Below are 23,155 nucleotides of genomic sequence, written 5' to 3'. Positions count from 1 at the left end.
GAACAGTGGAGCTTAAATTCCTCGCTCAAGGGCACAGCAGCAGTCAGTGGAGCTGCATAGTGATACAGCTAATCCTCAGGAAACACACACCCTCCCACCCATCTTTGTCTAATCTATATTGTGGGCTAGAAAAGTTGGGCCACCATTTCTTCCCACTTAAATACTTGTGTGTGACTGCATATGAAACTGTGTGTTTTTGTGTGTTCCCCAGAGCCTAACCTGTTAAGTGGTACTGCACATAGTGTGAATAAACGTGGTGTGAAAAGAAGGGATCTGGACCTGGAAGAGCTTAAAGAGATTCTCTCTCCGCTGCTGCCTTTCGTCCGAACTGAGCACATATTACCCACGAACAGTGAGGTCCTCTCTGACACTGTAAGTGTGTTTGTGTCTTCCGTTTATGTTTTTGGTTTGTACAGCTTAAACAGGTGCATTAAAGGGTTAGTTCACCCAAAAATAAAAATTCTGTTATCATTTACTCACCCTCATGTTGTTCCAAACCAGTAAGACCTTAGTTCACCTTTGAACATGAATGAAAATATTTTAAATGAAATCTGAACGAATTCTGTCCCTCCATTGACCGCTATGTGACTACAGTACCACTTTGACGCTTCAAAAAGTTCATAGGTCGTTCAAGAGATCGTAAAAACTAATCCATATGAATTGAGCGGTTTAATCCAAATTTGAATTCTGATGAGACATGCCCACTTTATATGATGAACAGATTGAATTTATGCTTTTATTCATATATAAACATTGATCAGCGAATATAAACAGAAGCTGAACCAAACCTGCTTGACACACAAGAGCAACCCTTTTGCGGAAGCTCAAACGTGCTGCATAACACTCGAGATCAAACCTCATTGGTTCTCGAACATCAAGTGAACATGCTTGAGTTTCCATTTACCACAACTGATGTGAGCATTGACGATTGTTTACCAGAATCAGAATGAGCTTTATTCGCCAGGTGTGCACAAACACACAAGGAATTTGTTGTTGTCTTCTTTAGGAGCTATTGGTACATGCATATACACATACATATGACATGAGAACAGAAAAAACATTTATATATTTATATGTGAATAAAAGCCTAAATTAAATCTGTTCAGCATATAAAGCGACCGTATCCTGTTCCGAAGATGAACGAAAGTGTAACCGGTCTTGCGGTTTTGGAACCACATGAGGGTGAACTAACCCTTTTAAGGGGCAGTCACACTAAATTTTACACACAACAAAAATTGCTTTTTAGCTCCATGCAGCTTTTCTTAATTGAAATTTACAGTACCATTCAAAAGGTTTGGGGGAAACCACCCATCATCCTCCATGTCTTAGATTGTGTATTTGTCAGATTTGCAGGCCATTATGTACCAAACTTGAACTAGCATCTAAGCTAAAAAATGTAGCATCATTCTATGAATGTGCTTATGCTTATATCAGCAATGAATGTAAGTGACACAATACCCACTTTGTTTGCCCTTTATTCTGTAAAATGCAAAGAAATGTGTCATGCCACTACAAGCCAAATGAGAAACATGTTACTATTGTTTTTCTGTACAGCAAAAATGTCAATATTGATGGATGTATGAGTGAGCATATACTCTGACTCTCAGTAACTTTCAGTAATAAAGAAAACCGATTACTCCATTGCTCCAGCAAATTCCATCGCTCTTCCTGACCGCTCTCGTCAAAAACCGGTAAAGACATTTCCTCTGCCTTTAACAGATGAAGAGGGGTCTGATCAGCACCCCTCCTTCTGACATGCTGCCCACAGCAGAGGGAGGCAAAGCCAACGCCTGGCTCCGGCAGAAGAGTGCTGGCATTTATGTCCGCCCACGGCTCTTCTCTCCTTACGTGGAGGAGGCCAAGGTAGGATATACTTCCTCACCTCACATACAGCAGAATATTTAACCATTATATTAAAACTAACTAATTAAGACAGGGAAAAAGTTATTGGAAAAAAGTAAAGAAATAAAATTAAACAGTACACTTTTCTTTAATAAATGCTAACCAAAAACCTCTTAATTTAAAACATCTCAGTGTATCTCATTTCTTAAATACAACTTTAATAATACGAGGAAAAATGATTACAAATAGTTTTTAATTTATAGAGAAAATATCAAATATACACATGCAAATTAAATTAATTAAAAGCAAATTAAAGGCTTATAGATTGTAGTTTTACTTAAAAACTAATCATTTTGAAAAGGAACTTCGTTTATAGAATACCCTTAGCGCTGTTATTAACTGGACCCATTTCATTATATGACTTGCATCAAATCTCGTGTATGTGTGTTCCTCCAGGCGGTTCTGGAGGAGATGATGGTTGAGCAGACTGATCTGGTTAGGCTACGCATGGTTCGTATGTCCAATGTACCCGACACACTCTACATGGTGAACAATGCCGTCCCTCAGTGCTGTCACATGATCAACCACCAGCAAATGGCTGGCAGCCAGACAGCTCCGCCGTCTGTGGTTGCTAATGAGATACCAGGTGGGTTAAGCGCTCATTCATGCTTAGTAATGATTCTTTGTTTTAACCAATCTACAATTTCAGTCCCATCATTCTGTGCACTATATATCTGTGTATTATACTTGATAAAGTGAATCACTCACAGCCACCACAATCAAGTCATTTTAGAGAGAGATTTCATGGAGGCCCAATAGATTGCCCTAATCTAGATGTAGTTGTGACTTCCATAAATCAAGCCATGAGACATTGTTTTCTCAAGTTAATTTTGTAGTTCTTTTTCAAGAAGCAGTTCAGTGTTTTATATATATATATATAAAATGTGAGTGGGAACATTGGCCTTGTATGTTGGCAAGATTTGCGATGCTGTGGGTGTTATATAAAACAAAAATTCAACACCAATTAAAAAAAAACTTTTGTTGTCATATTTACCCATCTTGTATAAATCTCTATTTTTTTTAAGTAATATTATTCATTGATGCAGTTAATCATCTGTAATTATTTACATTTATTCTAACTTAAGTCATGTGTTTTCCTTTTCTTACCATGTCTTTCAGTGCCCAGGTTGGCAGTAGTGAAGGAAATGATCCGTAGGCTGCAGGAGCTGCGTCACACAGACCAGGTGCAGCGAGCGTATGCTCTGAACTGTGGTGAGGGCGCCACAGTCAGCTATGAGCTGCAGATCCGTGTGCTCCGAGAGTTTGGCCTACCTGACGGGGCTGCAGAACTCCTACAGGTAACCCAGCACATCCTGTTTGCGTGGAGGCTGACAAGTGTTGCTATGGCTACTGTGAATCTCACTCTGATTTTCAAGTCAGTTAGTTTTACCCCGGCCTCTGATAAATACAATTTTGTATTCTAGTGATTGCAGGCACTCATACTGATTTTATTAAAATAAAAAAGATATGTTAATGCTTCTCTAATGCATTACAAACATCTATATAAATGTCACAATACTAAAATATTATAAAATATTATTACAATTTAAATGTTATCTATTGTAGTATATTTTAAAATGTAATTTATTGTTGTGATGGTAAAGCTGAATCTTTAGCAGCCATTACTCCAGTCTTCAGTGGCACATGATTCTTCAGAAGTCATTCTAAATTCATTCAAAATGCATCCTTCCTGAATAAAAGTATTAATTTCTCAAAGAAAATTGCCTTCATGAACTTGTGTAAAGTATTTTTGGAGCCTTAGCGTGTTCTGCATCACTCCATGTTGCTTTGACTAGTGTGTTTCTCCAGTTACTGTGTTATTGGTTTAGAAGTGCTCTAAACCCTTGAACTACTGTGATCTTGTTATTTTCTCCATTAAGTGACCAGTGAACCTACACTGGAAAGCTTGGAAGGAGTCAAAACTTCTTCAGCATACCAGCCAGCCTATTAATTCTCATTTTTGAAGCATGTCTAGCACAAACATGCCCTTACATTGATGTGTGCTGTGTTTTAGAATCCGCACAAATTCTTTCCTGAGGAGCGTTTTGGAGATGAGAGTCCCGTCCTGGCCTTGCGCCAGTCAGGTCGCTGCCGGGTCAACAGTACACCAGCTGTGGAGAGTATGTTCACTGACCTGGAGGCTCTGGTGGGCTTCCACCCCCCTCTGCCCCCTCCTCCTCCTCCATACCATCCCCCGACCACCCCAGGCCATAGCCAGCAGCAGTTTAAAGCAGGCTGGAGACCACGGGTCCCCAGCCAACCTCCATCCAGATCTTTCTCCTACCCCTGCAATCATGCACTCCTTCATAGGCAGCCCTCTTCTAAAATGGGCAGCCCAGTCTACCCGCCAGGAGCCAAACCCCTGCCCCCAGACAGCACTAACGCACAGGGGGGAAGGAATCTTCATCCTGACAAGCAAATGGTGATTAATAACAATATAGTATTATTATTATTTATTATTATATTATATTATATATTTTTATTTATGCAAAATGTGTAGGATTTGGTTATGAACTGCTTTAAGAGGCTATATATATATATATATATATATATATATATATATATATATATATATATATATATATATATATATATATATATATATATATATATATATATATATATACACACACACACACACACACTGCGTTCCAAATTATTATGCAAGTGACATATCAGTAAGATTTCAGTAGAATAAACATTCAGATTTTAGTTTTTCTAAGAAAATGTTTATTTATTTATCCATGTCTTTTTAGATAACTGGTATCAATCTCAGACAAAATAATTTGGCAGGTCTATGGAAACCCTACTTAGAGGCTGTTCCACATTATTAAGCAAGTCATAGTTCTCATGCAATATGGAGAGGAAGAAGGATCTTTCTGAAGATGAAAAGCATGAAATGGTCCAATGTTGTGCAAAAGGCATGAAAACAACTAATATTGTGTGAAAACTGAATGGAGATTATCGAATTATAATAAGATTTGTGAGTGATTAGAGCACAGCAGAACTCGGTCAGTTAAAGGCTTATTAATGAAAGTTCCTGTCAAAAAAAAATTATTGTATTAAAAGGGCAGCTATAAAAAAGCCTGTGTTGAGCAGAAAACAGGTATTTGAAGCTACTGGTGTCTCTGGAGTCTCAAGATGCTCTCCATGCAGGCTGGCAGTTGTGCTTAAAGATGCATTTTAGACACCACTAACCAAACCTGTTATTGCTGTGGTGTTTTCTTGCCACATGGGATAGTGCATAGTGCATTGTATTTCACAAGGCACTATCCTCCTTTTTATATCATAGCTGAAAATGGCCAGTTATGAACTTCACATATCTTGCAAAAGTAATTTTAATACCCTCAGAGACCCTAAAGGGACCTTCCATTAACAACACTTTATTAGCTGTTTGATAACACAGTCAAGCAAAAGGCTAATCATATTAATTACCGTTATGTGTCCGATGTTGTAAAGATGGATATACCATTGTGTAGCGTTTTACCTAAGTTGACCGAGTGGATCTCCGAGCTCATGCGAGTGAGTGGAGGTGGGGCTAATTAGAATAATCATCGATCCTATATACTAAATGAGGCAAGGGTGCAGAGTTGCATTCAAGCTATTTTAATGCATAAAGATTTTTTTCACAGGAAAAATTTTTTTTTATATATGTCATTTTGGTAATCAAAGATGAGTTTTAAGAGATAAAATTGACTACGGGGGACTTTAAATAATAATGGATAACCAATAAGGTACTGGTATATCATGCTTCCCTAGAGATAACAGTTGTATCTTAACTTATTCTAGCAGAACATGGAGCCTGTCATCAACGAGTTCATGCCAGACATCGCCATGGGTGTTTCGGCAATGAGCCTGAAGGAGCGGCGACTTCCAGAGGTCTCTATGGAGGTGGAGAGTCACGAAGCCCACCCTCACCTTTCAACAGCTCCTCCCATGTCCCACAGCTACTCCAGCCGTCACCCGCACTCCTCCCGCAAGCGGCATGCAGCCGAATCCAAGCCCGAGGGCCCACAGCCAGATCTCTATGAGTTCCCGGGCCGCCACGCACCTCCCTACTGTGGACCAGACCTCTACATCCACGGGCGTCAGGCAGGTGGAGGGGCGCCGCCTCCGTCCTACTCGGAGGCTTCAGAATCACTCCGCCTGGATGTGCTGGAACAGCCTCCACAGAGACTAGACTTGGCGATCGTCTCGCAAGGGGGCGTTGCGCAAGCCGTGCAGAGGTCACGGCCCATAAATGAGACGGACCTCACCTGTGGGCTTGGCCCCTCCACAGAACAGTATGAGGAATGGCCCACAGGCCGCCGGCCTACTCCAGAGGGAATTGGACTGGGCTTAGGAGCGAATGTAGGGACTGGGGACGAGGGAGGGTTGGGTGCCCGAGACCGAAGGTCACCCAACAAACCTGACTACCCCTACAGGAAGTCTGCTCTCTGACCCCTGATTAAAAACAGACTAAAGACTGATTTAAATGCTATGTGTAAGCAAACAGGTGAGGCACCAGCAGTCCTGCACTTTGTATTCTTTCGAGGGCCGACAGTATCTTGAAGTGATGAACGCCCATAAGCTAAGTGAGTGGCTGCTTTTCTGATGGGAGATGCTAAAGGGAGATGTCACTTAAACTGCTCCAGATAGGTGTGAAACCTAGTATAGAGTGAGGAGAGCTTGGTTTGGTTGCGTGCACCCTGAAAAGAGGTCAAAATTGCTAAATTTTAGTCTGATTCTTTTAAACAGCCATGAAAGTCCTTTTCGCACCCTGGACATCCTGGTTCACACATGTACAGATCTACAGATATCTTAGTATATTTCTTTTACTTTCATTTCTCTGAACATACTAGTATGACTAGAGAAAATATATATTTATTTAGATGCACAGATTTTGTTCCTTAGGAGTAAATTGAAAAAATATGAAGGCAATAAGTTGCAAACTCATTACTTTGTCTAGTCCTTGAAAAACGGCTCCTTCTTCTTTTGAGGGCAGAGTGGCAGTAATAGCTCATGTAATCCGCTGCATTTGCCGGCTTTTACATTAGCCTGTGCAATTTAAGAGCCGAGATGGAACATAAAAGGGAAAACAATTGAAATCCCCTGTCTCCTATGAGGCAACTTATCAGGCATAACAATGGCACAGATGCACCATTAAATGTGAATGGGGCTTTGTTTTACAGTGTTTCACAACCCAGATCTGCAGATTCATTCCAGTGTATTTAACTTTAAAAACTATCTGTCCTCTCAAACAAAAATTTGGCACCCTCTTTTGCATTCAGATTCTCTTTCCAAGGCTGCAGTTGCTGGCATTCCTGAGAGATGGCAAATGTGGGTTGATCATTATCTGCCTCTTTCTCCAGAAATGTACAGGAAACTCAATCAAACCAATCTCATTCCGCGTCCTCACTCCTCTGGTTTGGTGGGACAGCAAAATTCCATGGGTGGAAGATCATTAGCTTTTCTATGCTAGTTCTGTCAGCAGATGACCAACAATTATGATGTCATGAACAGGCTTTGCAAAAAAAAAGAGAAATCTTGGAAAGTGTCATGGACACAAAGATTTAGAGGATTTACTTTTGATTTTTGATTCACTTTAAGAAACAAGATCTCACACACTGCTGCACACCCTATCTATAAAAGTGACTTATTTTAAGCTTTTTTTTTTAACATCTGAAATACCTGTATTCTATAATAACTGTGCAATAGGCAGCCTTTTCATTTTAAATGCTCATTTTGCTCTCTTCTCCTTACAATAAGATTTTTTCTCAGATTATCATACTGACACAAATATGCAGGCTAGTTCACTTAAAAAAGTAAAATGTCACCATTTACTCAACCTCGTATTATTCCAAACCTGTATGACTGACTGACTTTCTGTAGAACACAAAAGATGACTTTTTGTCCATACAATAAAAGTCAGCGGGATCCAAAAACAACAACATTGGACCCCGTTGACTTCATGGACAAAAAAACTAAACAAAAAAAGTCTTGAGATATTCTTCAAAATATCTTTTGTGTTCTGCAGAAAGCAAGGAAGTCATACAGGTTTGAAACAACATGAGGGTAAGTAAATGATGGCAGAATTAGCATTTTTGGGTGAACTATCCCTTTAAGATAATCAACAATAGCCTTTCCCCACAAGTAATGGTACTGTATTTTCACATACTCTCAAATATTATTATATAAGCATCTTTGGTTGTGTTAGACCAGGTGGGACCTCTGTTGAACATCCAAACGATCCTCAGTCGTATCCATCCCACATTCTTCACTTTGAGTGCTTTCATTGGAGCACAAAAACTGTTTTGTTGGTTGAAAGCACAAACGTACTGAGAAATACTGAGAATGTCATTCATTTCTTGTCAGATAAAAGTGCTCAGACATTTTTGGTTGGATGGTTGATCAGATTTTTTTCTTTCTGTTAAGAACCCACAGTTAGACCAAAGATGGGTTGGGGAGGATGTTTGTGTTGCTTGTTGAATCTCTAAAGCATTTTATTTACCAGATTTCTTTGTCTCTTTGTAAGTTGAATTGAAACCGTTGGCTTGAGATTCATGTTAGTTACACAGACTAGACTCTTTGACACTGAATATAAAAGGAACGTTTATCATAGATTGATATTATTGATCCCTCCCCAGGTATTTTGACCTATAAAGATAGCCTTAAGAGTTGATGTAGGGTTAGTACTGCTGTCTGCAGTTATGGCCTTATGACCTCACCTTGGGTAACGCAGTTCTCCATCTTAAATCACATAAGGTCTTCTGTGCCAGAGAGACTTTCTACCTCTGACCAGCTTCTCTCAGCATGTACTTCAGTCAATTTGATTTTCCTTCTTTGTATTTTTGTCAACTTATTCAGACCTCTTGAGCCTCATCTTGAACATTTATCACCGAGGGACCAGAACCAACAGCCGGAAGTCCAATTTTATTCACTTTCTCGCATATTTCTGTGAGGTTCCTCTCCTCCTTTTCTTAAAACGTAATGTTTTATTAGATTCAGCATAACGGCGCATTTTTGACTTTTGTTCAGAAAGCGAGGGCTTTGCCATCATACATAATAATGAACTCAATCTACAGTTATTACAGGTGTTATGGCAGTAAGCTTGTGTTATTCTTCCTCTACTCTTAGGTGTTGTTTAGAAACGTTAGCCGGCTGATGCAGTTGCAGTGCAACAAATGGGTCCTTCTGGACTCCTACTGCAGCCCACCTCTGAGTCAAGCCTGAAAGAGTCATGAACCCTGAGTGGGAGCGCTCCAGTTTGCCATCCCGCAAAGCTTCAGGGGGTCAGATCCAAAAATAGATCCAGCATAGACCCTGGCTGGGGTACAAGTGATCTCCTCAGAGAGTTGAAATGGACTGAGATTGGTAGGAGGCTGCTTTTCTCCTCTTAATGTCAAGGACATAGTTCTGCAGTTTTCTTTACACCAGGCTTATTGGATACGTGAATATCTTCAGTCCCTGATGCACATGGTTAAACCTTTCCTTTGGCATATGAGCAAACTTGATAATGCATTAGTTTCAGCTTTCAGTAAGCTATTGATGGTCCTCTCAAAATGCAATGCATCGCAGCCTACTTAAGCCTACCTTCCCTGACCTGATTCTGCAGCAAAAAGAGGCAGTGTGAACCAATTTATTAACCACTTTTACTCAGAATAAATGTTTTACAGAGCAGGTGTCTCACTCAAGCTTCATTTTACCTTGCAGATCCTCCAGAGTTCAAGTCATCGTGACAATACGACTCAATCTACCTGTCACACAAATTGTTTTACCAGCAGCTTGCATGTTCTCCTTTTGATGTGCCGTAAGCTCTTGTCAAAGCGCTGTCATTTAAATTCTCAGTGTTTCTGGTTTGTAACTCAGTATTTTTTTGGAGCTGTGGGTCCACCCCTCTGTATCGATGCCATTTTGAATTGGGTCATTTGTGGTCTGTTGAGAAAAGGCCTCTCGGTATGACATTTCTCATGTTTGTTTTATTTCCTGTTTTTATGTAACTGTTGCATGTTTAGTTTGCTATTTTCAGGTGACTGTTACCTGTAACTCTAAGCATTGAGTAATTGGCATCAGCACTTCCCTTCGAGGCAGCCGAGAGGAGATCTGAGGTCTGTCATGTCATTCTAGTGAATCACTGCGTAACCATGACCCAAAATCGACAGATGGATATTTAGGCCTACTGCTGCTACTCAGAGGTTTTCCTGCCAGCGGAGAACATTATTTCTTGACGCCAGTGCCGTTCCCAGCGATCTAGTCCCATATAGACCCAGCCATGCCTTAATATTAAGGGGGAGGTTAGGAAAACTCCTTAGATCACCTTCGCCTCTGCTATACTCAGGCCATGTTGAACTGCTAAGTCATTTATTTCATGTTATAAAACACCAGTCAGATCATTTTGAGGGTGGGTTCTGATTGCTGCAAAAGTCAATGCACACAGTTGAAGGTATTATTTTGTGTTTGAGATGCACACTGACCTCATAATTAATACATTTCTATCACAAATGTTATTTATTGTCGTTTGGGTTTAGTCTGGTTTGTGGGTTGCTTGCCTGAGAGACTGGTAGAGAATGAATTGGAAATGCATTTGTGCTCCCAGATGAGAAGCTTGAATCATTGTTTAGTCTGTTTTGTAGAACTCAAACTAGCTCAATGTTTTACGTCAAATTGTCAGTGTTTAAAATTATTGGGTTCGTTTGGGTGGGGGGAATGAATTTGGCCACCGTACTTGAGATCATCTTAACCAAGGAATAAAAGCTAGAACAGATGAAGGTACCCATTGCACTAAATTTTTGATGGTTATATGTGTAACACTTGTTGTGGAATAGTGCCCTCTGTTGGCTCTATTGATTTATTTTTGACTGAAATGTCTGTTTATTCAGTTCTAGATTCAAAGCTGAGTCATTTTTCTTAAACATTCATTCCTAATCCTTTTAGTATATTTGCATGGCGTTGCGTTATTTATCTCCAAAGTGCCGCAAGGCTGAACTGAACTGAAGGTTTGCGTTTTGGATGTGTGAGGGGCAAGGGAAGTTGTGTTTGAAGACTTACAAGTCAAGATCTCCAGGTTCTCTCTTGTGCTATCTCTCTTACGGAGACGATTTAGTGCCTTCCCTGCCTGAGGCTGGGCTTCCTCCACACCCCTTTTGTCTTATGCAAGCCCTTTCTACAAACCTCTGTTAAACCGTCTCTTTGTAATACCGTAGCCAACGCTTAGTGTGCATAACGTTTTTGTCCTTTTTTTTTTTTTCTCTCCTTCAAAAAATATTTTTCAAGATTTTTGGTACCTTTGATCACAGGCCTCAGAAATATGGTGTTTTGTTGTATGTAAAATGTAAAGTTTTTTATAAATATATATAAAACATGCGATATCTATTTGAGACTTTGTGTGCGTGTACATATATTTGTGTATATATATACACACACACACACACATACAAAAAAGCATTCTTTTGTGGAGTTGTGGAAAGTGTCTATTTTTCTATTCTTTTCTTTGGCCGGTGTAGTTATGAACTTTACTCTGCAATTAGGTGACTAATGTCTTGGAAATAAATAGTTTTGAGTTATAATGCTTGTGTGTGGTGGTGTTTTTTTTCTTCATTCATTTAAACTGCCAGATGAGCAGTAAGTAACACCTTGCCATTAGTGGGAAATGGGAGGGGAAAACACTGCGTCTCATTCACTAAACATACAATGTGCATACAAACATTTTCATGCAGAAATTCAGTACAGAACCTTGTACTGAAATGTTTGATTAAACTTACAACCATCTGAAGCCCCAAGTATGCAAAATCATACTCCTGGAGGTCACTTATTATTTCAGAGTACAAGAAGTCTTAAACACAATCATGCGTAGTCGAGGCCTTTTCACTGTGTGTTTTGAGCACTAAACATTTTGCTTTAGTTGAAACGGAAGCTCTGAGCGAGCGTGAAAGCAAACAAGCTAGAAAAGTGAGGTTGTGCGAAAAGCCCTTATATGGACGTTGTTTGGGCGTATTTATGTAAATTACTATAGTGGCAAGAACTCATACAGTAACGGTTTTTCAATTGTGGTGGCAAATGAGACGCAAAATTAGTAAAAACCCCAAAAAGTCAAATACTTCCAAACTGTATAGTATTAAAAAAAAACACAGTATGCCAGCAGAGTAACAGGGCACATGTAGAACGTCCAAATTTTATTCATACTATATAAAACATACTTTTTTTAATGGTCGTGAAGTAAGTTCAGATACAAGTTTAGTACCTAAAAGCTAAAAACAATTTTCTGTGAAGTCTGTTAAATATGACTGCCTAAATATGCAGACTGCCTTTTTCTAGTATCCCAAACTGCAAATCTGGGTCTAGTCTAGTGTATTGCAGGGGTAGTGTTTAAGGGTAACACTTTACAATAAGGCCCTATTAGTCAATGTTATTAATGTTAATAAAATTAGTAATGCCTTAATATTAACAATGAGAAATATGTATTATTTTTTATTAATCTTTGTTAACGTTAAAGTTGGCATGAAGTTGGGATAGTCCATTCTTCCCTACTGTGATTTATATCAGAGTTAAACAGCTTCACCAACAGGAAAAAAATGTAGGATGGGACTTGATTTTGTCCATTGGTACTTGACTGGATCGTTGTCGCTTGAGGGACATGAAACAAATTTCACGGATAAATCATTTATAACAAATATGGCAATATTCCATTAAAAAAACATTTGTCCGTTTTGATTTCAGGGTGACTTTAATAAAAATGCAACTGTTCATTGTTTAGTTCAGGTTAGCTCAGGTCCATTAAATATTCAAAACTCTAACATTTGATTTTAATAATTAGTAAATGTTTAAATTAACATTAGCCAAGATTAATAAATGTGACCCTGGACCACAAAACCTGTCATAAGGGACAGTTTTTTTAAAATTGAGATTTATACTTTATTGGAAAGCTGAATAAATAAGCATTCAGTTGATGTATGGGATATTTCTTAGGATAGGGCAATATTTGGCTGAAATACGACTATTTGAAAATCTAGAATCTGAGGGTGCAAAAAAAAAAAAAAAAAAAATCAAAATATTGAGAAAATCACCTTCAAAGTTGTCCAAATGAAGTCCTTAGCAATGCATATCCACTCAAATTTTTTTTTTTTGATATTTACAGTAGGAAATTTACAAAATATCTTCATGGAACATGATCTTTACTTAATATCCTAATGATTTTTGGCATAAAACAAATTGATAATTTTGACCAATACAATGTATTGTTGGCTATTGCTACAAATATATGTGCAAACAAACCAGTTGTGAGTCTGGCAGCCATTTTCCCCAATTTCTGGTCCAATGTTTTGCTGCATAAAAATGTCTTCAAACATAGCTTAAAGTTTTAAAATCTAGTGGCCTTGATTAGTTTTACCCTTCTAAATGGTGTGTAAAGCCTGATCGGTTATTAACAACACTTTCAATTTATCACTGAAGAAATCCTAGAGGCATTACTGACTTGTTCATCTAAATCTCATTTTTTGTGCAAATGAAGGCAATTTCGCTCTAATGGAGAGTTCCTAGAATAAACTGAGACATACATCACAGGGCCCAAATGTATTACCATGTTTATTTCTCAAAGGTAGGACATTAAAAAGTAACAGAATCTACAAATGAAACAGGTTAAAAGTAGATTAAAAAAAAAAGGGTTACTAGATAACAACTGTGACTGAACTGAACAACCTGAAAAAGCGCTTACATAGGTTTGTTTCCTAAACAGATTTTTTCCAATTGGCTGTAGCACTATTTACCCTGACACACATGAATGTGAATATTTGCCATCTCATCAGAACAGAATTAATACTGACTGCAGTCATGTGATTGTGGCTTTCCTAATAGCCATTTTAAATTGCTTAAAAGAGAGAGCTCCTGAGGATTGACTGCAGCTGCTGTTTTATGGCATTACAGAAGTGCCTTTCCATTAATCCATTGTTTTTAATCTTTCCATAATTTATTTGCACTGAGAGCCAATCGAGACATGTTGAGCTGAACATTATTGCAAATTCAACCACTATTTGAAATGGTAGGATTACAAGAAAATTACAGCTACATCTTTGGGAACACTGCCATACATCACTATACAAGGTCAAAATCATACAAGCTTATGAGGGCCTGAATTTGAACTGCATATTTATTTTATAAAACCAGGAATGGCCTTGGAAAAAGAGTGAAGAAAAAAAAAAAAACATGAATGATTGGATATAGCTGGTATGCTTGAATTGTCAGGGTGAAGGACGGTTTAACTGCAGTAGTACTGGCCTGCATTGGCTCTTCGTCTTTTGCGGCTTTGCTGCTGTTCAAAAAATTGACGGATATCCTCAGGTGTCACCACCTAAACAAGAAAGGGGAGAAGAGAATTAACACTAGACTGTACAAACTTATGTTTATCTCAACAATCTACATCTCTTCATGTATAGCCTACCTTTCCTTCTGCTGCAAATCGCTGCAGATAGTCCTTCAGTTCTGTCTTCATGTCATTATATTCTGAGGAAAAAAGAAATGTAAACTTCACTGTTGAATTGATAGTAAATGTTGAGTAGTTACATTTCACATCTCACATCATGAATTAGTTTTGCTTTCACACAGATAAAGATGCTAGTACCACTAAACCCTACTAACCATGGATGATCTCCAGCTGCTGAACCCGATTCAGGTTGTTTAAGGCCGACATCAAGGGGTCACGACCCTCAGCTCCACCCGCTTGTTCAGCCTGCTCTGTGGACTTGCCTTTGTTCTCATACGCCAGGACGGTGTCCGTCTCATCCGTGAGGAAAGACACTCCTGTGTCTGCATAGAGGATCTAAGCAAACAAAGCCAATTAACATGAGGAACAAGTAAGATATCCTCCTCATTCTCCAAACAACAACAAAAAATACACACACATAATTGTAAACGCATCAAACAGTGAAATATCACAATTTAAAATAACATATACATATATGTATTATATAATACATATATATATAATATATACATTTTAAAATGTGTGTGTACATATGTATACACCTATATATACATATATTTTTTTTATTATACACATTTTAAAATGCTGAAAATTCAACTTTTTCATCAGGAATAAATTACAATTTTCAGCATCATTAGTCTTCAGTGTCACATGATCCTTCAGAAATCATTCTAATATGCTGATTTGCTGCTCAAGAACTATTTCTTATTATTATCAATGTGGGAAGCAGTTGTGCTCCTTAATATTTTTGTGGACAACATTATAAAATCATTTGTAACTTTAAATGGCACTTTTGGTCAATTCTCAATTTTAATTATTATAATATAAAGCGACGAGAATACTTCTTGTGCGCAAAAACTAAAAATTAACGACTTTATTCAACAAATTTGTTTCAAAGACGAATTTGTTGAATAAAGTCGTTATTTTTGTTTTGTTTTTGCGCACAAAAAGTATTCTCGTTGCTTCATAACATTAAGGTTGAACTACTGTAGTCACATTGACTATTTTATCGATGTCTTTAATACCTTTCTGGACCTCAAAAAGGTGCAATGTCGTTGCTGCCTATGTGTGGATCAGATACCATTGGATTTTATTAAAAACACCTTACCTTTTGTGTTCCAAAAACAAACGAAGCTCTTATGGGTTTGGGACATCATGAGGGTGAGTACTTAATGACAGAAATTTCATTTTTGGGCGAACCAACCCTTTAACTAAGTGTGAATCTGTAATCGGTGTGTTTGAGCTGTACCTTGCAGTCGGTGCAGGTGCAGAGTTTGGTGCGCCAGGCAGACGGCCAGAACACGGCACCCTGCAAAGTCCGGCTCGTCCCCGAGGCCTTCATCTCTCTCAGCCTGCAACCGGAGCACGAGCCGACCTCTGAGGAACCTTCAGCTTCTTCCTGGTGTTTCCGCTTACAGGCGGATGTCCCGTTGACCTGCACCTGTCGACAGAAAGAAGGTCATCAAATCTTGATCACTGATTCCTCTCTTTCTGTGTATATTGTTAAAATCATTTAATATTCCTCAGTCATACAGAGCTGGCATAGGTTCTAACAGCAACAAAACAATGTAGTGCAAATTAAATTTAGCTTGATTCCTTCAAATTATGGTTTGAGACAGATGACGCATGAGCAAACACTTTCTGATAAGCATCATCTAACTACCGCCATCTTGTGGTGAGACAAAGGCAAACCTGTGTCTAAAAAGAAGCTTTAAATCTTTAGTGCATCGAGTGTCTTGAAACACTTGTTCATCATTGCATATCACTTGTTTAAAGGAGTTTTAAGTTTGGCTGTCAGCAATAAAACAAACTGAACAGGAATGAAAGGAAAAGCTGCCATTTCATGAATCAGCCTCCTACTCAGAGACAAGACAAACAGACATTACACAGCAGACAGTAAATACCTTCTCATCTACGGGGCTCTTCAGGTTCTCATTTTCGACCTCCACTTTCACATCCCCTTCTCCTTTGCATGCGCTTACTTTTGTTATGGGTGGAACTGATGCAAACAAGACATATTAAGCCTTCAAAAAAGATGCCAACTGACAAATGATATTTTTATGTACACTAAATCTATAATGTCACTTTTGATCAATTTAATGTGTCTAATCTAATTAATTAAATCAAATTAATTAAAGTGTTAATTTAAAAAAAAAAAAAAAAAACATCTTAATCCAAATGTTAAACGATAGTGTACATTAAAATTCTCTCCTTTTTTAAAGAAACCTTTGCAGACATATCTGTAAATGCAAAATGAAAGCAAAAAAAAAAAAAAGGTATTTAACATTACCTGCAATTTGTGCAGCATAGTTCCAAAGGAAAGGTGTTTTATTCATGCATGACTCGCAGATCATCTCTTGTAGCTCCACACAGTCTGGCACTGCACAGCCTAAATGCTGAGAGAAACACATAAGATGATTCAGACATCTGTCATGTTCCTTATCTACACACACAAAGAACACTAAAGCATGTACAGGTCCTGCCTGACTGCAATCTGATTTGAAACTAACCCGACCATGGAGCCAGTCCTCACACACGATACACTGGATCATCTCATCTGGAACCTGGAGGGAGAAATACACTCTAAAATTGTACGTCATGTATATAATCTGTATAAAATAATAAAAGCACTCCAAACTAGGGATGTCACAGTGAGGAAATTTTCACACCGGTATATAAACTTGCAACAAACCCGGTATCTTGAATTATCTATCTATCTAATGTGGCTGATTTTACATTTCAAAATAAAAGTTAGTAAATTAAACACTTTCTCGCTGAAAGATATGAATTGACAATTTGTTTTATACATAAAATTTAGGCATGTGTTAAATAAAGTTAGCTTCTTGGCATCTGGGAGCCGGTATCTATAGCGCTATCGCTTTTGAATGCGAGCTCACTTTTCACTTTTCAAATTCGCAATCAGCTGATCACACATACTAAAAACTATATACTGACTGCACATTTTACAAGATAAGAGATTTGTCAATGACGCTCAGGATCCTCCGACATCGTCCTGTCAGTCATCTCATCTCTAATAAGAGAAATCTGACTGACTGAGACTCTGCAGCTCATGTAATGCAAAACGACAGTGGTGGCGGTGCCGAAGTGATGTAATTGGTGTATGGCCGAACACAGTGTAACACTGTTAACACTGACAAGCTTACTCTAAATGTATAGCATCTTGTTGAAAACAATTCAAATTGGAATACAGATTAATAATAATAAAAAAATGCAATATAAGATAAGATAACAGAACTATAGGTGATATAAAAAACATTACAGAATGCAACTCAAACTAAAATGCACATTACCTCATCTTCTGGGTCTGGGTAGGGTCTGTCACATGTGCAATACAAGCCAAAGAAATTGTGGCTGTATTTGTTCCCTGAATTCACTTTCTCTTTATCCTGCATAACAGAAAACCTTAAATAATCATCAACACTACAATTAAAACCAAAAGACTCAAACTAATCATAAAACATAACTTACCGCAAATAGCTTGCACTCCATTTCCCCAAACTTGTCATTTCCACAATCACATCGAAAATTCCTGTAATATCAATAATGTTTAAATAACGAAGGCAGCTTCCTCATAACATATTATAACCTCTGCAAGTTTGATTCAAAGTAAAGTCTGCACAATTAAATCCAAACTAAGAAAACTTGATGCTTAAGTTATTTTTCCCTCCAGATCTCCATGTGGAATTTTCCTTTCATTAAAGTCAGCATGAAATGGAAGTTGCAATAGTCATTTCTTCCTTATTGACTTGATTTTGTCCATCATTAATTGATTGGATTTGATTAAAGATTAAAAGGGCACATGAATAAAAAAAAAATCAGGGCCGTCGCAAGCATGGTACAAGGCCCAGTGTGAGTTAGTGGATGCGAGGCCCCACCCTCCGCCCCGAGTCAAGGGTTTGCGGAGTATGGCAGGCATATGCCAGGACGCTTTTTTATATGATCTTATATATACAAACACATTTAACCACTAATAGTTAAAATAAAATGAACATGTAATTATAGAAAGTAATAAGTAAAAGTGGATTAGTTCTCCCGTTTTTTCAAAGATACAGCGCACAAGACGTTAACTTGCAAAAAATGGATACAAGTATACATGGATACATGATTACAAATAGAATTAATAAAATATTGGTGATTATTCATGTGACAAACAAGGAAAGAGTATGACAGTGATGGAGACAGCATCAGTAAGGATTTATCCTTTTTTCTTTTCTTTTCTTTTTTTTTGCCCTCCCAGCCATGTAAAGAATGAGGTGGTAACACTTTACAATAAGGTTCACTAGTTAACTACATTAGTTAACATGAACTAATAATGAACTGCACATATACAGCATTTATTAATTTTTTGTTAATGTTAATTTCAACATTGACTAATACATTATTAAAATCTTGCTAACATAAGTTAATGCACTGTGAACTAACATGAACAAACACTGAACTGCTGTATTTTTATTAACTAACGTTAGTTAGTTAATAAATTAACTAATGTTTAACTAATGAACCTTATTGTAAAATGTTACCAATGAGATTTGTCTAAAGAGTGTCAATGATAAAGTTATTCCATTATAGGCTTATTGGTGCTTTAATATGCTGTTTCTTTATTTTTACTGCCTTCTGGAATGTAATGTATTCTTTAAAATAGGAAGGATAATTGTTTTTAAGTATAAAATTGTAGTAATGGATTGAGATTTTACTCTTGAATGAAAAGTTTTTGAATGATATCGTTGTGTGACGCTGTGCTGTTATCAATCGACACTGAGGGGGACACACGTCACCAATATTTGATATTCTTGATGCTGTGCCACTCTGTATGCTGCTAGGATGCCAATTTTTTTTTTTTTTTAAATGTTACATTTTTAGGCTGGTCCACTTCAGGGGTCAAACTGTACGAATTCCAGCGTGATGCTTCAGTTTTAATGGTGCAGTAGTTTAAGGTAAGATATTAGGCTGGCTAAACATAATAAAAAATTTAAAGAATTAAGCGACCAACAGCAATTCAGTGATCGACTCAACTTTTTGTCAAATGTTGCCATTTTCATTTTGAAATGAATATAATTTTCACAATTCTGATTCATGTAATTCGTTTGAATGTGACAAGACGAGAAACATTAACAGAGACGTTTTTGGCATATTAAGCATATGATTAAGAGTGAATGCGTGTATATTTTAAAATAAAAAGCATTATTTGCAAGTAGTTCAAATGCATTACAATAAATTGTAGTTCTTTTACTATTTTATTCTCTGTAATCCCTTTAAATCCTGGTCCATGTTCGAGAGGCCCTGTGTGGTCGCACACTTCACACGCTCTGACTGCAGTATTGCATAACAAATAAGAATTATCAATTTTGTTTTAATGCTGACTTTACACCACCAAAACAATAAGAATTTTTTTTTTTTTGTGAACAGTTTCACTGGCTATGATGCTGCCAGTGACAAATATGTAAAGGAAAATCTGCTAAATAATCTCACTGCCATAATGACACAAATATATTAATAAAAATCAGGCAAACTAAGCTTTTCAGCTTTGCATAAGTGGGTTACCAGCAAAAATCACAGCTGGTTGTTTTAAAGAGATTGTGGCAATATTCACCTCTTGGTATAAAGCTCAAAAAGGTCATGGCCTTCATGGCACTTGTAGGAACATGCCAGACAGATGCCAGCTGGCTCTCCTCCCTTTGGTGTACAGGTGTTGCAGGCATACAGAGCCTGACGCTTCACATATCCCTGTTAGGACAAAAAAGAAAATCACCATGTTTTTAGGACATATAGCTTATTTTCATCCTAAGAATATAAATGTAAATTCACAGCATCTGCTGACAACTACTGTTAGATGTGTACTGAAAAAGATTCTTGTTCCTGCTACTATGTGTTCATGCAATAAGGTTTATTTCCAAACAAATAGACGCTGCATCGACGCATTAAGCATAGGGTATTATGCTAACCCAAAACAACACAACAAGCACTTTATAAGAATAACGTTGATCGGAATAAGCTGTGTCAAGTTGTAATCAGCATGCTAGAAAAATATTATACAACGAGGCTGTTTATATAAACACGTCAAACCTCTGGATACGAGCATTTCTCTGAATCACTCCCTCCAAGCACAGCGGAGGCTTCATTCTCCAGTTCTTCATCCTCCTCTAAGACGTCCACCAGAGATACAGTAGCCTCCTCATCTCCATCATTTGCCGCCATCCTTGAAGAGACGAGCGCAAAAAAACTGTTTCCAGTTCCTGTTCCAGTTCCAGGGCACGAAACGAGACAACGAGTTCACGTTTTATTGGCGACGGAGAGTCCGCTGTAATATAACAAAAGAAAAGATGTGTGAATGGGCCATGCAGTTTGACACTACCCGAAGAATTTCTCGGGATTAACTGTGACAATAACAAAACCAATGCTGCTTCCGGTTTATGCAAATTCATGATGTTTTGGCGGGAGAGTTGCAGGGGTTATAAACAGAATTTATTATGAGTTATTTTTTTCTCATTAGCGTGTATTAAAAACATCATACTCATATAATCTCACTGATTCTGGATAAACAGAAAAATTAGGATTTTTTGGGAAGCCAATTCAATGGGTCAGGGTTCAAAGGGTAGATCAGTGTTGCCATGTCCACTTATTATACTATTTATTAATAGTAAGTCTTTTATAAATATGGGTATGCGATTTTTGGAGGCTTATGTCTAAAATACAGTTACGTTTTAGAGTTTACTTGTGCTTCAGTCCGTAATCGTATAACCCGAACAAGCATTTCTTCTGAGCCATCTATCTGAAATTTCCTATTCATTTTTTAAAATGGTTTCCTTGAATGTGAACGCTCAAGAAAGATTTATTTCTTTCATTTAGATGGCCAAGTGTATTTGAAATATTTTAGTTAGTTTTGTCAAAGGGTGTAATTGTTGACAATATTATTATTTTGCAGAAAGTTGCAATTTAGCCTAGCTTCTGTTTTATGGCATCTATTCTATTTTAGATTGTATGTTGATCAATGAAATTAAGTGTATATTTTCTCCATAATTCAGAAATAAATCCTTCCCCCCGAGCAAGTTTATTTATTTATTTATTTATTTTTTTTGAAAAAGAAGTTTTTTGTAGTCTAGGTTGCGTGTATTTCTTGTGAGATCTGGCAACCGAGTCACAGTGTGCATCTTCAATATGGCAGCGTGCGAGCTGAAGGGAGAGCTGAAGTACAGAGATGGACAGACAAACCAGTTCGCTGTACAAGTAGATGGCGATCTGAAATCAATGATTACTGGCGTCAAGAAATTAAATGCCGATATATCAGTAGTCTTGACGGCTCTTGTTGAACAAGAAAAGGGCTCAACGGGAGACAGCAGAGGGGTTCTGGATGGTAAGATGCTAAAATGTTTATGGGAAACCAACAAACGTAAATTGAAAATAAAACAACCAACACTAATAAAGTACGTTAGCCTACCTTATAAGTGTAATGATTGCTCGGTAGGTGACAGTGAGCTCCTTAAAGGGCTAGTTCACCCAAAAATGAAGTTTCTATCATTAATTAACTTGCTCCTTCATGTTCCATACCCGTAAGACCTTCGTTCATCATCGGAACACAAATTAAGGTGTTTTTGATGAAATCCGAGGGGGTTTTTTTATCGCCCATGGAAAGCAACGTAAGTACTTATTAAATATAGTAAAAACATAGTTAAAATAGTCAACGTGACTACAGTGGTTCAACTTCTACAGTTATGAAGCGACAATAATACTTTTTGTGCGAATGTTAATTACGTTGCTTTCTATGGAGGATTAATCAAAAACTTTCGGATTTCATCAAAAATATCTTAATTTGTTTTCCGAAGATGAACAAAGCTCTTACGGGTGTGAAACGACATGACGGTGAGTAATTAATGACATTATTTTCATTTTTGGGTGAACTAACCCTTTAACTTAACTTTCTTCTGTTGCTTAACAGAAATATTAATTAGTGACCCATCTGGCTACTATTTTTTTTTATTTACTTACTTTAGAATAATACTTTGTTACTTATTCTTATAACAAAGAAGACATTTAACTGTTAATGTCCTGGTAGCAAGACACTTGCACACTTTTTATTTATTGCCCTTTTCCTCTATCACATCATCAGTAAACTAGGTTTCATTCGAAAGCTTAAACACTCAAAATTTGTCCTGTGAAAACCGTTTTCACACAGTGGACATTGTGTTATGATGGAAACTGTATTTTACAACATTTTAGCAAGCTTTTTTGTGATATCAACTTCAAATTTGGATGCAATAATCTGCTGAATGTCTTGTTTAATAAGTGTCTTTGCTCTAAAAGGGGATTGACGGTTAACAGGTTGTTATTTGTAACTTTTCTTTCTCTTTTTATAGATGAAGAGGATGAGGACAGTGACGAAGAGGATAGTATCACAGAAATGTCCACGAAAAAGTCAAACTCAGAACCTCCAAACAAGCGGATAAAGACCTTACGGCCATGATCTTCAGAACTGTCATTCTCCTGTTATTGCCTTTATTTCATAAAAAGGTGTTGTTACATCAGTGCCCTCCTTTTAAAAACATTTATGATGGCAATATGAGTTTAAAGACAGTGTTGGGATTTTGCCTTGTTTTGTTTCCATTCTTTAATATATTTTTAAGCTATTTAAAAATGTTTTTATTTTTGATAACTTTGGTTTCCTATAAAAAGAAAAACATAATAGTGCAAAGGGAAAATTGTTTCATCATTACATTTTTCCTGTTGTAAAAAGGTTATCAGTACTTAAGTTTCATCAGCTAAAAGGTAATAAACCGCTGTGCA

The 23,155-nt window shown here is 37.4% G+C and overlaps 3 protein-coding genes across 7 annotated transcripts in view; 2 read left to right on the top strand and 1 right to left on the bottom strand.

Annotated features, from left to right (window-relative positions):
* btbd7 (BTB (POZ) domain containing 7) overlaps positions 1 to 7,782 on the top strand; it is a 61,472-nt gene extending 53,690 nt beyond the window's left edge. For 4 of the 5 annotated variants that reach the window (XM_067383884.1, XM_067383880.1, XM_067383881.1 and 1 more), the window contains 6 exons: positions 212 to 372; positions 1,720 to 1,863; positions 2,299 to 2,488; positions 3,022 to 3,200; positions 3,917 to 4,324; positions 5,692 to 7,782. In XM_067383884.1, the coding sequence (XP_067239985.1) occupies positions 212 to 372; positions 1,720 to 1,863; positions 2,299 to 2,488; positions 3,022 to 3,200; positions 3,917 to 4,324; positions 5,692 to 6,342 (1,733 nt within the window). In that variant the 3' untranslated portion in view covers positions 6,343 to 7,782. The remainder of the gene's footprint in view (positions 1 to 211; positions 373 to 1,719; positions 1,864 to 2,298; positions 2,489 to 3,021; positions 3,201 to 3,916; positions 4,325 to 5,691) is intronic. The other variant, XM_067383883.1, reaches the window with a different exon arrangement.
* A 5,661-nt stretch (positions 7,783 to 13,443) lies between these two features.
* Positions 13,444 to 20,771, bottom strand: ubr7 (ubiquitin protein ligase E3 component n-recognin 7). The gene is made up of 11 exons (XM_067383014.1): positions 20,441 to 20,771; positions 19,968 to 20,101; positions 17,846 to 17,906; positions 17,668 to 17,763; positions 16,867 to 16,920; positions 16,647 to 16,752; positions 16,261 to 16,355; positions 15,606 to 15,797; positions 14,512 to 14,692; positions 14,315 to 14,376; positions 13,444 to 14,224 (listed from the first exon to the last, which is right to left on the bottom strand). Exons 1-11 carry the CDS (start codon positions 20,570 to 20,572, stop codon positions 14,132 to 14,134), a joined length of 1,206 nt encoding a protein of 401 aa, XP_067239115.1. The 5' UTR covers positions 20,573 to 20,771; the 3' UTR covers positions 13,444 to 14,131.
* Positions 20,772 to 21,524: 753 nt separating this feature from the next.
* Positions 21,525 to 23,146, top strand: si:dkeyp-55f12.3 (uncharacterized protein LOC568418 homolog). Its single transcript, XM_067383013.1, has 2 exons — positions 21,525 to 21,728; positions 22,729 to 23,146. The coding sequence occupies exons 1-2, from the start codon at positions 21,533 to 21,535 to the stop codon at positions 22,833 to 22,835; spliced, it is 303 nt and encodes a 100-aa protein (XP_067239114.1). The 5' UTR covers positions 21,525 to 21,532; the 3' UTR covers positions 22,836 to 23,146.
* Positions 23,147 to 23,155: the final 9 nt, after the last annotated feature.

Source organism: Chanodichthys erythropterus, chromosome 4 (genome assembly GCF_024489055.1).
Source record: "Chanodichthys erythropterus isolate Z2021 chromosome 4, ASM2448905v1, whole genome shotgun sequence".
NCBI classification, from domain to species: Eukaryota; Metazoa; Chordata; class Actinopteri; order Cypriniformes; family Xenocyprididae; genus Chanodichthys; species Chanodichthys erythropterus.
Note: the sequence above shows the minus strand (reverse complement) of the source record. Positions and strands in the feature narration are given on the sequence as shown.